This window comes from Bombina bombina, chromosome 6, assembly GCF_027579735.1.
Source record: "Bombina bombina isolate aBomBom1 chromosome 6, aBomBom1.pri, whole genome shotgun sequence".
Taxonomy (NCBI): domain Eukaryota; kingdom Metazoa; phylum Chordata; class Amphibia; order Anura; family Bombinatoridae; genus Bombina; species Bombina bombina.
This window is the reverse complement of record NC_069504.1, coordinates 166,358,910-166,375,084: the sequence shown is the minus strand read 5'-3', so window position 1 is coordinate 166,375,084 and position 16,175 is coordinate 166,358,910. Positions and strand designations below refer to the sequence as shown.

At 35.9% G+C, this 16,175-nt stretch overlaps 1 protein-coding gene across 2 annotated transcripts in view; it reads right to left on the bottom strand.

The window, feature by feature from the left end:
• The window catches only part of SLC13A1 (solute carrier family 13 member 1), a 258,307-nt gene that overhangs the window by 202,343 nt on the left and 39,789 nt on the right, over positions 1–16,175 (bottom strand). Inside the window, exons 2-3 of one of the 2 annotated variants that reach the window (XM_053716666.1) lie at positions 7,567–7,691; positions 1,273–1,401 (exon numbers count right to left, since the gene is read on the bottom strand). In XM_053716666.1, coding sequence (XP_053572641.1) covers positions 1,273–1,401; positions 7,567–7,665 — 228 coding nt within the window. In that variant the 5' untranslated portion in view covers positions 7,666–7,691. The remainder of the gene's footprint in view (positions 1–1,272; positions 1,402–7,566; positions 7,692–16,175) is intronic. The other variant, XM_053716667.1, reaches the window with a different exon arrangement.

Below are 16,175 nucleotides of genomic sequence, written 5' to 3'. Positions count from 1 at the left end.
GCGCGATCACAGGTTTTAGTTATTTTTTAATGCTCTCTCTCCATTGATGTCTATGTGGGAAAGCGTGCACGAGCACGTAAACTCAGCCCTTGGCTTTTGTGCGGTATGGAGCTTATTGCACCATAACGCACAGTACAAGGATGTTTTTTAGTAACTCAATACCGCTCTTTTATTTGCGCTATTTACGCACCGGGTATAGCGCAAAACTTGTAATCTAGGTGATTGATAGTACAGATCCTGTGTCCTATAAAAGAATGCCTATTTCTTTTTTTTTTTTTTTTATGAAATTTTTATTGAGAGAACTTTGGTTCCAACAGAAATCACATAACTTATCCACACAGGGATGTACATGTACTGGAGCAATTAGATTTTTGTCTGTAACCTAGGGCATACATGAACAATAACAAAAAAAACAAAAAAATAACAAGGAAGATTAGAGTACTGTCAACAAGTGATTCAAATACAAGTAATCATATAACGTACTTAATCAACAGTATATAGACAGCAAGATGTTGCAGTAGAATCGGGGGATTTGTTATTTAAGAAACTGCTAATCAGAAATGCCCAAGGATACCAGAATTATTTCTCGGTTTATACTTTTATACCTTATAGCTCTGCGCCTCTCGTAGATGAAAAAGAAAGAAGAGAAAAAAAAGGGGAAGAAGGAATGAGGAGGGATAAGGAGGGGTATGGGCAGGCACATCAATGGGGAAGGAGAAGGGTTTAAGGTTTATAAGGATCTCAGTTGTTAAATTTTTCAATCCATGGCAACCATGTTGCAAAGTAGGTGTCTAGCTTATCTAGAACTGAGTAGGAGTATGATTCCATCTTCTGTATAAAAGTTATTGTTGCAATGACTTGTGTAATTGTGGGGGGAGATATTTGCTTCCAGGCTTTCGCAATTTCAAGTTTAATAGACTTCAGGAGGTAGATAGTTGATGTTAAAGCTGGGAAATCTAAGTGGAGGAGGCATGTTTGTGGACTGAGTGGTAGAGTAATGTCGAGCGAACTGAGAATGTCGAAGAGCTGTGCCCACAGAGGTATAATTTTTGGACAGGACCACCAAATGTGACTCTGCGCGCCTACTTGGCCACAGTCTCTTCAGCAAAACCGGGGAATGAGTGGTATAAATTTTATGGAGGGGGCAGGTACTAAGTGCCAGCGAGAATGCCTACTTCTGACAGTCTTGGACATGTACCGTTGGAACTATGTAAATCATTACTGCATCATGAATCCTTAAGAAGAATTAGTAAATAAAGTTACAAAACTTACCGTTTTAGATTCCAGAATCCCAAACAATGGAAACATCAAGGCTGGTATAAATGCAGTTACGGAAAGTGGTAAAGCTTCTGAGAGCCAGAAAATGCCAACTATAAATAATACATATGCACATTCTGCTTCCTGTAACCAAACATAAGAAAATAAATACATACAAACAACAATATCATACTGAATAAAACCAGTTTATATCCATTACATTAAGTCTAATAATGTACTATGTATTCAGCTTTTGTCTAATGTTCACAAACTCACTAAAACAGTAAAATGCAACTTTATGGGAATTTGTGAAAAATGGGATGTAATTTGCTTAAAAGGGATTCTAAATCGAATTATTTTTCTTTCATATATCAGATAGAGCAGTGATTTTTAACCTTTTTTGCCACGGCACACTGGTTGAAAAACACTGAGATAGAGCATGCAATTTTAAGCAACTTTCTAGTTTACTACTATTATCAGTTTTTCTTGATTCTCTTGCTATCTTTATTTGAAAAAGCAGGAATCTATGCTAAGAAGCCAGCCCATTTTAAGTTCAGCACCCTGAATAAGGCTTGCTTATTAGTGGGTACATTTAGCCACCAATCAGCAAGCACAACCCAGGTGCTGAACCAAAAATGGGCTGGCTCCTAAGCTTTTATTCTTGCTTTTCAAATAAAGATAGCAAGTGAACGAAGAAAAATTGATAAAAGGAGTAAATTAGAAAGTTGGAATCAAAGATCATGATGAAAAATCATACAAATTATTTGGGATTTTTTAAAAACTTTTATATTGTAACATAGTTGTCTCTCATTTACATCCACAACCATGCATAGTGACATAAACAGCGTTAAGCTAAAAATTGTGTTTCTAAAACTATATGGGGGACTTCGCAGAATGGACGAAACTTTTTAGATCATAAGGCCCTTAAAGACACTTGAAAATGAACATTTTAGTACCTAGCTCTCCCACCCTTCACTTCATTACAGCTGTTATCTCTTGGTATTCTATAGAGAAAATAATTCATATTCTCAGTATGGGTTGTGGTTTTAAAATGTAAAAGCAGATGTTTCAAATGAAAATAAAGGTAAATTAGCTAGTTGTAAACAATTTAAAACACTCCAGTAGGTAAATTGGGTCATTGGAAAGACATTAAAGAAAATACAATTTTACAGTACAATTTTATTCTAAAAATCAGGACAGCATGTTTATATACAGCATATACTATAACACCAAGGAGGCAGCACGTATCGATAAAAAATGCCTCCATCACATTATTTGTTTAAACAAAAAAAGAACACGAAACATATAAAGTTATATAATTCCCTTACATTTTTTTTAAAATAATTTCTAGTAAAGATCAAAGTTTACCACCGGGAAAGTGAACTTTACACTCTGTTTTATATAGACTGTGTAAAGTAGGTCATAGTGTGCACATAAATTAGGCTGATGTCTAAGAGTCTGCAGTCCACCTTTTTTCTGACTGTCTGGCTGTGAATAGCTAATAACATGTAATGGTTGTTCAGATAACATTGTGCTCACTTCACGCTCGTGGAGATATTTAAGAGTCAGCACTAATGGACTGAAATCAAAGTCTGTCAAAAGATCTGAGATAAGGAGGCTTAGATACAAGGTAATTATAGAAGCAAAAAGTATATCAATATAAAAGTGTTGGATATACAAAACTGAGGGATGGTAAATAAAGGGATTATCAATCTTTTCAAACAACATTTTTGGTGTTTACTGTCCCTTTAACCAAAGTTGGTCGACAGGTCTTTTACAATTTGTTCCAGGTCATGGGGGGCGGGGGGAATAGCTGCAATAGGTTTGTCTTAAAGCTCCTATCTTGAACCAAACTCTATTTTAAAAAAAACAAAACATTTTTTAAATACGCCTCATAATGTAACATAATACAGGTGGCCCTCGGTTTACAACGGTTCAATTTACACCGTTTCAGAATAACAACCTTTTTTTCCAGTCCTGTGACTGCTATTGAAAAGCATTGAGAAGCAGTGCATTGATTAAAATAACCAGTAGGTGGAGCTGTCCGCTTGTGTTGCAGCAAAACCAAGCAAGCTGAAATTAATCAGTTTAACCAGACCTGAGCAATCGAGCAGATTTCAAAGGAACAAGATCTTCCTGTCTATAAATTAGTCCAGATTGGAATGCATAGAAAGAACTGTTTGCAGAAAAATGCAAGTGAAGTCTGTGTTGTGTGATTATTGTAGTAGGTTTATAATACTGTTTAGCAAACATTTCTGTTTATTTAACTTAGTTTATTTATATATTCTGTGTTGTGTGATTATTTTATTAGGTTTATAATGCTGTTTAGCATTTAAAGTCTTCATTTCAAAGCTTTAAAAATAATGTATTAGGTGTTACTTATGACAAGTTTGAGAGGGGCCTGGAACCTAACTCCCTCACTTCCCATTGACTTACATTATAAACTGGGTTTCAATTTACAACGGATTCAATTTACAACCATTCCTTCTGGAACCTAACCCCGGCGTAAACTGAGGGCTACCTGTATTTAAGCATTGTAACTAGCAAGAAAGTTTGACTTGACTGTGGACAAGTATATGCTGCAGCTAGACACCTTTTCTTAACGACTGCACATTTGAAATAATCTCTTAGTTAAATGTTTAAGAAAACAAATTTAGACTAAGTGATCTATTTCATGTAAAAAATAAAGTAGATTCAAATGCAAGCTCTCAAAACACTTGGGTCTCTCTTGCTTGAAACATATCAATCAAAAATGAATTTATCTTGATTGTAATATACAAAATATTTTTATTAGGCAGCTGTTCTAAGGAAATACTGCTAACTAAACAATTAATAACTCTCAATTGACTATGCTTAAAACTTTATTAGATTGCCAGGAAATTATGTTAAGAAAAAAAACATTTTAAAATGAGTTTTCTTTGTTTTTATCTAGCATAAATAATATCTTCTACAGGATCATGTTTGCATCACATTTTATTGGCTATACAACTGAATAATTAGTCTACAGGCAATTGAGTTAATTGGAAACAAATTTGTCATTATTTGCTATTATTTATGAATATTCAATCTGGAAAGAAAAGTGGAAATAATTTGGCTGGGTTATAGTATGATGAGCAATATCCAGTTACTTTACAATCAATGAAGGCATATTGACTTTCATATAATTAAATAGTGGAACAATTTAAAATTAATGACTTGGCATTTTTGTCTGTGTTTGGAGCAATACAAAAACATTGTATTCACTGTGTGCTAGCAGCAGGATTAAAGAAAAGTAATTCAATTATGCAATTGAAACAAACAATAAATTAATATGAAGACATAAAAAACAGATTTTAAAGACAGGTAAGAACTGCTTAACCTATTGCCAATATATTGTATAAAATTACAATTAATCCTTAAGCCATTTTAATGTAAGATCTCACGGGAATAGGGCCCTCAGCTCCTGTATGTGTTTGTCAAATTTTGTCTAGTCTCTTTCAAGTCTTGTTTCATTGTTTTATTTAAACAAATTGTACCCTTGGGCAGCACTGCGGACAATGTTGGCGCTATATAAATAAAGTATAATAATGTATATCCCAGATATTTTTAAAATAATTTGATTACGTTGCTTCTATTTGACTTCTGCTCAACATACACGATACTCGTTCAATAAAGAAAAGCTGTCATAATTTACTTTTTAAGGCAAATATAAATGAACATTTTCCATTTGGATCTGTATGAAAATATGTATGTAGCATGTAGCAAAGTTATTAAACAAAACTCTAATTACTACCGCATGGTCAGCGGGTAAAGTTTACTTTTACATTTTTTTAAACCCTTTAATTAAAGGGACAGTTTAGTGTAAAAATAATAGGCTCCATTTCCTTGGAGCATTTTTATTTTTAAACAAATGATCCGTTTTCACTATGGATTTAATGCTAGTAAAAAGGATAAAGACTTATTTAGTTGCCCACTTGTGCAGTTCTTGTGTTGGATACGGTCTCTGATTGGTAGATCCATGTTAGCTGCTCCTAACTGGCTTGCCAAAAAATTGAAGCCTCTTCCAAACAACACTAATTTCCAAGTGAAGTAACTTGAAAAAATAAACTACTCTACCAGTTTTTTGTTGTTGTTTTTCTTAGTTTTATATTGATGTTCTTGGTTTAAAATGTGTCATCCTGTATAAATAAATCTATTTGGATTAGTTCTTAAATCAAGATGGACAGATGTGATCAAAAGTGTGTCAAAATGTCATTATTTTTAGTTTCTAGCAGTTTCTTTACCTAAGATAGGTTTTGGAGCAAGTTGTTTTAATTTCACATAAAAGTACTTTATGTATTGACAAAGCAAATAATTTTTTTGAATGAAGATATCATTCAAATAAAAGTGTTGTTTAAGTAAATGAACCCCCCCCCCCCCCCCACCACATTAATATGTAAAAATGCTTCATTATTTTACTTGAATTGCTGTAGATGATAGATGTGTATTTCTAGAAACCAGCATGTAATTTATTATGATAATTACTGCTTTTCTTGACTGCACATTGCACATATCCTGAGCTAACTTGTCTGTCTATAGGGCAATGCTCCATAAATTCACCTTAGATTAGTTTCTGATTGGTCAATGCAAAAGAGATCAGGAGCACACACTCCAGTAGGCATTTCAAGGGGTTTATTATTTGATTACTTTGAAACATTCAAGTCCTGAAAAGGATCCTAATAAAATGATAGTTATAAATGCTTCTTAAAACATTTCATTTGCATGTAAGTATTTCATGATACAATGTTTAACTGCTGATATTCACTATCCCCTTAAAAGGACATTAACTATCTCTGCAATTTGTGTAAAAAAATGCTTTTGTCCTACACGCCCTGGGAGCCAGAAAGCAAATTCTGTAATCTACAAATGCTGCAAATTAAACAGTGGGTTGTGCAGTTTGCAGCAATTTGAAAACCTAAGTTGCACATTTTACTTTAAGGCCACTCTAGGGAGTGGGAGACAAAGCACCATTTTTACACAGAAGCAATAGGTGTTTAATGTGCTTTTAAGAAGCAACTTTTATTTTATTTTTTTATTTAAAGATACAGCTTTCTAATTTACTGCAATTATCATTATTATCATATTTTTTATTTGAAAGCAGGAGTGTAATCTTAGCAGCCAGCCCATTTTTGATTCAACACCTGGGTAGCGCTTGCTGATTGGTGGCTAAATGTAGCCACCACTTAGCAAGCGCTACCCAGGGTGCTGAACCAACATTGGGCCGGCTCCTTAGCTTAAATTCTTGCTTTTTCAAATAAAGATACAAAGAGAACTAAATTATAAAAAATGATAGTAGGAGTAAATTAGAAAGTTGCTTAAAATTGCATGCTCTATCTGAATCGTGAAAGAAAAAAAATGGGATTCATATCCCTTTAAGATCACCCTTATATAGATATTTTTTACATTATGATCACAATAGTTATCTGCCTGACAGTTAAAGGGGCAGTCTACTCCAGAATTTGTATTATTTAAAAAGATAGATAGTCCCTTTATTACCCATTCCCCAGGTTTGCATAAGCAACACAATTATATTTTACCTCTGTGATTAAGTTGTACCTAAGCCTCTGCAGACTGCCCCCTTATCTCAGTTCTTTTAACAGGCATGCATTTTAGCCAATCAGTGCTGACTCGTAAATAACTCAAATGGAGTGAGTACAATGTTATCTACATGGCACACATGAGCTAGCACTGTCTAGCTGTGAAAAACTTTGAAAATGCACTGAGATGAGAGGCAACCTTCAAGGGCTTCAATATTAGCATATGAGGTTACCTAGGTTTAGCTTTCAACAACAAAAAATCAAGAGAACAAAGCAAATTTGATGATAAAAGTAAATTGGAAAGTTGTTTAAAATTGCATGCCCTATCTGAATCCTGAAGGTTTAATTTTGACTAGACATGCCCCTTTAAGGTTTTTTTTATCACATAACAAAAAATTAAATCACTGTTTTGTTTCATTGTGTTGCAATTAATAACAAGAAACAAATCACAACCATTATTTTATATCACTTGTAAGTTATGAAAAAAGTTGTTTTGCTTTACATTAGACGTAGGCTATAATACACCTTTATAATTTCTATATAAGAATGTCCCGTCCCACATTGTTCTACATTGCTAAATATTCTCAAAAGAAACATGCCTAATTTATAAGGAGAATGTATAGAAAAGTGAATAAAATGTTTTATTCATTTTTTACTATTCTGTTTTTTGATGAATAACAGTTTCTTTGATCATGTTCATAATATTTCGATCTAAATATAACCTCTAAAATAAGATATTTGATCTTTCACTTACTTTTGTTTTGATGATGAGAGGTAATGGAAGCAAAAGCAGTGGGGTAAGACATATTAGTAAAAGCCTACGGTACATCCAAAAATAGCTGAGAGCTCTCATTGTATGGGTGTACAGGCACTGCTTGCCTGTAAAAGAATATAACATGGAGAATGAACTTTAAATAGTCAGCCTTGATTAATGTTTCTCAAACATATCACCTTTAACCCCAGCGGTACTTTTTTTCTGACTTAGTTACACATACATTTTTATTGTTTAACCAGCCTCAGTATTGATCGACTTGGCAAGTACTATAGTAATAAAGGAAAACTGGCACTTTTTTTCTTAGTAAGTTATTGCACATATATATAATTGTTTTTGTTTGTTTTTTAGATTTCTTTACAATAGCATGTAAACAAGCTCAACTTTGCCATAAGAAAATCATGGGCAACATTACATATGAAGCGTCGTCCGCAAAAGCTTTTTAGGCAGATTTGGTCTCACATATACGGCGCCTCATATAAATACGGCGCATATATTTTACCCGTCAGCCGCTATTTTTACTCCCATAAGCTAACATAGAACCACGTTGCAAATCGGTATCACATACTAAGCGCAAGGACTTACGCTGCGAAAATGGAGAAATTTTACTCCATTTTCACCTCGCCACACATAGGCAGGCGCAGCAAGTCTTGCACTGAGTATGTGAGCACTGTTTCTCCCTGAAAATAGTAACTAACACCTAATGTATGCACAATATCTATCTACCTCCTGAAATTTGTCGAAGGGAACAAAAGAAACACCTAATTTTTTACATTCCTTGTTGTTTAGATCCGGAACAGTGCAATATCTATCTACCTGTCAACCGCAATCCCACCCTGCAATAACTAGTAAAGTATATTAACCCCTAACCTGCCAACCCCCACATCACAAAAAACCTAATAAATGTATTAACCTCTAATCCGCCTTTAACCCACATCGCAACAAACAAACCTAATAAATATATTAACCCCTAATCTGCCATTAACCCACATCGTAATAAACTTAATAAAACTATTAACCCCTATTTGGGGGTTAGAGTTAGTTTTTTTTTTTGGGGGGTTAGATTAGGGATTTATTAGGCACTCTTAAAAGAGCTGAATGCCCTTTTAAGGGCAATGCCCATACAAATGCCCCTTTTGGGGCAATGGGTAGTTTAGGATTTTTTAGTGTTAGGGGCAGACTGCCCCTTATTTCAGTTCTTTTGACAGACTTGCATTTTAACCAATCAGTGCTGACTCATAAGTAACTCCACAGCAGTGAGCACAATGTTATCAACATGACAGACATGAACTAGCGCTGTCAAAATGCACTAAGGTTAGAGGCTGCTTTAAAGGGCTTAAAAATTAGCATATGAGCCTACCTAGGTTTAATTTTCAACAAAGATTACCAAGAGAACAAATCTAATGTAATGATAAAAGTAAATTAAAAGGTTGTTTAAAATTGTATGACTAGTAGATTACTCTTTCATCCTCCTGGAGAGAATCTCATTTAAAACTTCTACGCATGACCTTTTTCACTCTTGAGAAAGGTTTCAGATGCAGAAGCCCAGATTTCAACTTGTGTCCCAGATGTTCACTCCCTGCGGCTAATCTCATGCATATGCTCTGGGAATGTCCAGTCATCCAACAGTTTTGGATGAAAATACAATTTTGGCTTGGTACAATGGGGATCTCCCCTCCGACTTTGCTACCATTAGACATTGTATTTCTCCAAAAATATTCAGAAGGACAATCTGCAAACATTAAAATTATCAACCTAGTTATCTTGGCTGTGCTATACTTGATTTTAAAAAAGTGGAAATGTAGGGCAACCCCCAGTATCCAGGAGGTAAAAAATTGTCTCAAGAAACAATGCATTCTGGAACAGATTGACACTAATCTAAACGATGAAAACAATGTTATTAAATTTTTTAAAAAGTGGTCAATCTTTATCCAGAATCTATTGCTATCCGAAATTGAATATATAATTTACCCATTTAGAAATACAGAACTGGTATTACTTGGCCTTTGGCACTAACCTATTGTAGATATCTGGAAAAATTCCCTTTTTTTTTTTTTTAGGAGGCAACCGTGTGTAGAGGGGAGGGGGGGGAGAGGGGGGAAAATAAAATAAAATTCCAACAATAGGTGCACATACAATTTGGTAATTCCTTTATTCTCTCTTTTTTTTTTTGCTTATTCTTTTTTCAAAATTATGAAGGTATATCAAAGATTGGTATATTAGAATACTATGTGATGTTTGTTATTTTTGAATATTGTTTTCATTATATTTACATAAATTTGTACCATGTAAAATCACTCTGAGACACCTTTGTTGGAAACAAACTAAAATAAAAGATTTAAAAAAATAATAATTGTATGACTAGACTGTCCCTTTACATGGACATTGTACGCCAATTTCTTATCTGTTCTTTATAAAAGGAAATGTTTCAGACTGTATTACAGTATAGTAATGTGGAAACAAAAACAGGGTTTTCTTCAAAGGAGTAAAAATAAAGTAAGTTTTATTCACCACAACATGAAAAACAATGTTGAAGAAATGGGCTGACGCGTTTCGGCTGTACTGCACGCTGTATTCATAAACCATAAATCTGAAACACTCTGGGGCTCCTTAAATAGCCCAATAGGAAATTTAACTCCTTCATTCCCTTACTATAACAGAAATATACTTATTACAGGATTATATAGAAAACAAACAAATATATATGGCTTATAACAGGGAAACATCCACTGTGCATATTAAAATAGCAGCTAATAAGCATATTTTAAATGTGTATATATGTTCAAAATAGGAGCATACATATAGCCATTGTATATATCATATGTAAATATGTACAGAAGACGGAATCCGCTAACAGAAATAGTTTAGTGATATCTACCATTTTAATAATAATGGCTCCCTAAAATCTAACATATAATATATTAGATATGCACTTTATATTTGCATACCGTATTGCAAATTAGGGCAGCCGAACATATACTCTGTTATATCAGTTCAGACAGAATATAGAAATATACAAGTTGGATACAGACAACATAAAGACATAGGTAATGATAGATAAAATATAATCTATCTGTTATCTTATATGTAAATCGATTTAGGCTAATTACTGAACACTCTGTGAGGCCCATTTATCAAGCTCCGTGTGGAGCTTGAGGGCCCGTGTTTCTGGCGAGTCTTCAGACTCACCAGAAACACAAGTTATGGAGCAGCGGTCTAAAGACCGCTGCTCCATAACCCTGTCCGCCTGCTCTGATGAGGCAGACAGAAATCGCCACAATTTGACCCGATCGCGTACGATCGGTTGATTGACACTTCACTGCTGGTGGCCCATTGTGAGCTGCTGGTGCAACGCCGCCCCCTGCCGCCAGCAGTGAAGTGTCAATCAACCGATCGTACGCGATCTGGTCAAAGTTTAGTTTTTAATTTTTAAAAAAATGTAATATAATTTAAAATTAAAAACAACTGCACTAGGCAACTTTTGGAGTGTAAAGTTGGTGGGGTGTTAAAAAAAAACCCAGCACTGCGGATTATGTGAACTATCTGTTCCCTGTAAATATTTAGGAATATAATTATATACAGTACATATGTATTTGTGTTAATATGTGTATGTGCACATATTAACACATAAATATACTGTATATGTATATATTCATATATATTTAAAAATGCAGCCCATTACTGCGCTACTTACCTCATTCTCTGTGCAAATTTCTGTTGCCGTCTGTGACGTCACCAGAACGAGGCTCCCATTAGAGCCTTTGGAAGCGCGCTCTTGTGAGCGCCATGCTTCCCAGCAATGCGAGCTTGCATTTGCATTGCTTTTAACTTGTAATTCCAGCACCCGTTAGCGTGCGCTGCTATTACACAATGAAGCACAAATATTGCTTTCATGAAAGCGATGTTTAGTGCTCCACTTGTAATCTGGCTCTCAATAAATAATCAATAAATTACATTTTTATTTTGAGTTTCATGTTTAAGTAAGTAGTTTGTTTTTCATTAATTGATTTTCAACATATACTTTTTTTTTTTTTTTAGTTTTCATGTTGGTACATTTGTATAATATTCTCATGTTTTCATTTAGGGATGCATGTATCCTTATTATAGCTCCTTAAGACACACATTTCATATCTCTGTACTTATTAAAACCATATTCTCTTGGAAGGGGTGAAGGTTAATACCCTCCCTGTGCTGCCCTCTGTTTCATAGTAGTCGTGATTTGGATTCTGACAAATGCAAAAAATAACTAATTTTGCTGTATTCTTTGCATTTGTTTGAACACGTAAAACTAACTGTCCCTTTAATTATTAAATAAACAAATAATTGATGGTGTTGCAGAAAACTTTGTTCCTTTTTTATTTGTTACCACATTATCTTTCCGGTTGGAAAGCCCACTATTTAATAGGAAACGCCAATTTCCCTCTGAGCAGATTGACTCCTAAGTCAGTCAACTAGCAGCTATCTTTCACGTCTTGGCCAATCCTATTGGGACAGAAAACCCCAAAATGTTCTGTCATGATTTGGATAGAACATACAATTTTAAACAACTTTCCAATTTACTTCCATTATTAAAGGGACAGTCAACACTAGAATTGTTGTTGTTTAAAAAGATAGATAATCCCTTTATTATCCATTCCCCAGTTTTGCAAAACCAACACTGTTATATTAATACACTTTTTACCTCTGTGACTAGCTTGTATATAAGCATCTTTTGACTGCCCCTAATCACATGACTTTTAGTTATTGTGTATTGACTTGCATTTTAGCCAATTAGTGCAGTGTCTGCCACTAGCCAGCCACGGGCGGGATCACAATGCTATCTATATGGCCTACATGAGCTAGCTCTCCCCTGCTGTGAAAAGCAAATAAAATAGAGGCTGCCTTCAAGGGCTTAGACATTATCATATGAGCCTTCCTAGGTTTGCTTTCAAATAGAATACAAAGAGAACAAATCAAAAATGTTGATAAAAGTAAATTGTAAAGTTTTTTTAACCCCTTAAGGACCAAGGCCATTTTTCAATTTCTTTCCCTTAAAGACCAGGGCTATTTTTACATTTCTGCGGTGTTTGTGTTTAGCTGTAATTTTCCTCTTACTCATTTACTGTACCCACACATATTATATACCGTTTTTCTCGCCACTAAATGGACTTTCTAAAGATACCATTATTTTCATCATATCTTATAATTTATTATTAAAAAAATTATAAAATATGAGGAGAAAATGGAAAAAAACACACTTTTTCTAACTTTGACCCCCAAAATCTGTTACACATCTACAACCACCAAAAAACAACCATGCTAAATAGTTTCTAAATTTTGTCCTGAGTTTAGAAATACCCAATTTTAACATGTTCTTTGCTTTTTTTGCAAGTTATAGGGCAATAAATACAAGTAGCACTTTGCTATTTCAAAGCCACTTTTTTTCAAAATGAGCGCTAGTTACATTGGAACCCTGATATCTGTCAGGAATACCTGAATATCCCTTAACATGTATATATTTTTTTTAGAAGACATTCCAAAGTATTGATCTAGGCCCATTTTGGTATATTTCATGCCACCATTTCACCGCCAATGCGATCAAATAAAAAAAATTGTTCAATTTTTCACAAATTTTTTCACAAACTTTAGGTTTCTCACAGAAATTATTTACAAACAACTTGTGCAATTATGGCATAAATGGTTGTAAATGCTTCTCTGGGATCCCCTTTGTTCAGAAATAGCAGACTTATATGGCTTTGGTGTTGCTTTTTGGTAATTAGAAGGCTGCTAAATGCCACTGCGCACCACACGTGTTTTATGCCCAGCAGTGAAGGGGTTAATTAGGGAGCATGTAGGGAGCTTGTAGAGTTAATTTTAGCTTTAGTGTAGTGTAGTAGACAACCCAAAGTATTGATCTAGACCCATTTTGGTATATTTAATGCCACCATTTCACCGCCAAATGCGATCAAATTTTAAAAAACGTAAATTTTTTCGCAATTTTAGGTTTCTCACTGAAATTATTTACAAACAGCTTGTGCAATTATGGCACAAATGGTTGTTAATGCTTCTCTGGGATCCCCTTTGTTCAGAAATAGCAGACATATATGGTTTTGGCGATGCTTTTTGGTATTAGAAGGCTGCTAAATGCCGCTGCACATCACACGTGTATTATGTCTAGCAGTGAAGGGGTTAATTAGGGATCTTGTAGGGAACTTGCAGGGTTAATGTTAGCTTTAGTGTAGAGATCAGCCTCCCACCTAACACAGCAGACCCCCTGATCCCTCCCAAACAGCTCTCTTCCCTCCCCCACCCCACAATTGTCCCCGCCATCTTAAGTACTGGCAGAAAGTCTGCCAGTACTAAAATAAAAGGTATCTTTTTTTTTAATTATTTTTTTTTTATAGCATATTTACATATGCTGCTGTGTAGAATACCCCTTAGCCCCAAACCTCCCTGATCCCCCCCAAACAGCTCTCTAACCCTCCCCTTCTACATTATTGGGAGCCATCTTGGGTACTGGCAGCTGTCTGCCAGTACCCAGTTTACAAAAAAATATATATTTTTTTATTTTTTTACCCACTTTTCTGTAGTGTAGCTTCCCCCCTCCAAAGAATAAAACCCCCACCCCCTCCCAGATCACTTCGATTGTTTAAAATAAATTTTTATTCCCCCTCTCTGCCTCTATATTTTAACAAACTGTTCCATAGTGTAATGGTTCCCACCCGCTCCCTCCCCGTGCACGCGCCCGCCCGCCTCCCTGCGTGCACGCGCGCCCATCCGTGCGCGCCCCCAGCGAGCCCGCCCACGATCCCGCCCACCGCTGCATTACGACATGCACCGATGGCCGCCCACCCGCCTCCCACGTCGGCTCCCACCCACCAACGATTGCGGGCCATCGATGTCCGGTGCAGAGAGGGCCACAGAGTGGCTCTCTCTGCATCGGATGGGGTAAAATGTTATTGCAGTGATGCCTCGATATCGAGGCATCACTGCAATAACCGGAAAGCGGCTGGAAGCGATCAGGATCGCTTCCAGCCGCTTTCAACCCCAACGTCGTACAGGGTACGTCGCTGGTCTTTAAAGACCAGGTTGTGTGCGACGTACCCTGTACGACGCGTGTCGTTAAGGGGTTAAAATTACATGCCCTATTTGAAAAATGAAAGTTATTTTTGGACTTGACTGTCCCTTTAAATTTGCTTTGTTCTCTTATTATTCTTTGCTGAAGGAACAGCATTGCACTACTATAAGCTAGATGAACATATCTAGTTAGCCAATCACAAGAGACAAATGTATGCAGGCCCAATCACCAGCTAGATCCCACTAGTGAAGGATATGTGCATATTAATTTTCAACAAAGAATACCAAGAGAACAAAGCACATTTGAAAATAGAAGTAAATTTAAAAGTGTCTCAAAATGACATGCTCTATTTGAATTGTGCAAGTTTAATTTTGACTTTCCTATACCTTTACAGTTGCAGATTGCAAGCTTGTCAGAGTTCAGCCTGAGCTTATTGTCTGCTCCTAATACTTTACTAATACTACTTGCCTAGTGCCTAATGTATACCTGTAAAATCAAGCAAGGAAGATTAGGGAGAAAGGTCAAAATAAAGGGGGGGGGGGAGAAGTGGCAACGCATGGTGGAAGAGTGTAAGTTATTCTCAAGGAGTTTATGTAAGAAAATATATTTGTTTTATTCCTGCTGCTGCAGCATTATAATCCTACCATTCTCAATTGTGTACAAAAGAAGAATTCACACACCCTGAGTTGGCTGACTTTGTATCTCTGGCCGGCCAGTTACAAACAGCTGTGCCTAAAAAGTACCAATATTTTTTAAATGTATATTACACAAGTTATATTCCCAGTAATACATAGCTCACTACATTCTGTTGTTTTGAGTGGATGAGCCTGGCAAGTTCGCGCTGCCCATGCTGAAGCTTGCACACGTGCACAAGAAAGTGACGTACCAAAATTGTATGTGGCTATAAATCAAGTGCAGCAGTGCAGACAAATAGTTTAAATTACACACAACTCTGTTATTTGCTGTTTGCAGTGGGTGTGATTGTCCTAGTGCACATATTGCAGCTGGTATCAGTGTGCCAGCAAAGTGCCAACTGCTATTTTCCAAAATGTTTTGTAATATTTATGCTAGTAAAACATTAATATTAATTGGCTTGGATGGATAATAACATGGCATTCCTTTAACAGTACATAGACAATGGCTTATAGAGAAGGGGAAGCAGCAGCCACTTCAAAGAAATGCCCTTTTCTTATTGCTATCAGCCTCTGGCTGCAGTAGCTGGGTACAGGAACAGCTCAGTAGCATGAGTGTGCAGATGTGCTGTCCAACTGAAAAAGAAATGGACAAGTAAGCTCTTGTACAGCAAAAATTTGGTACCACCAATAGGTAGTGCTGCCTCAACTGCAAATGCATCAATCACCACTTGTGACAATCCTGCACCAGTCCATTCAGTGCCAGCTGTACCATTCCTACCTCAACTGCCAATGCATCAATCACCACTTGTGCCAATCCTGCACCAGTCCATTCAGAGCCAGCTGTACCACTCCGAACCTCAACTGCCAATGCATCAAGCACCACTTGTGACAATCCTGCA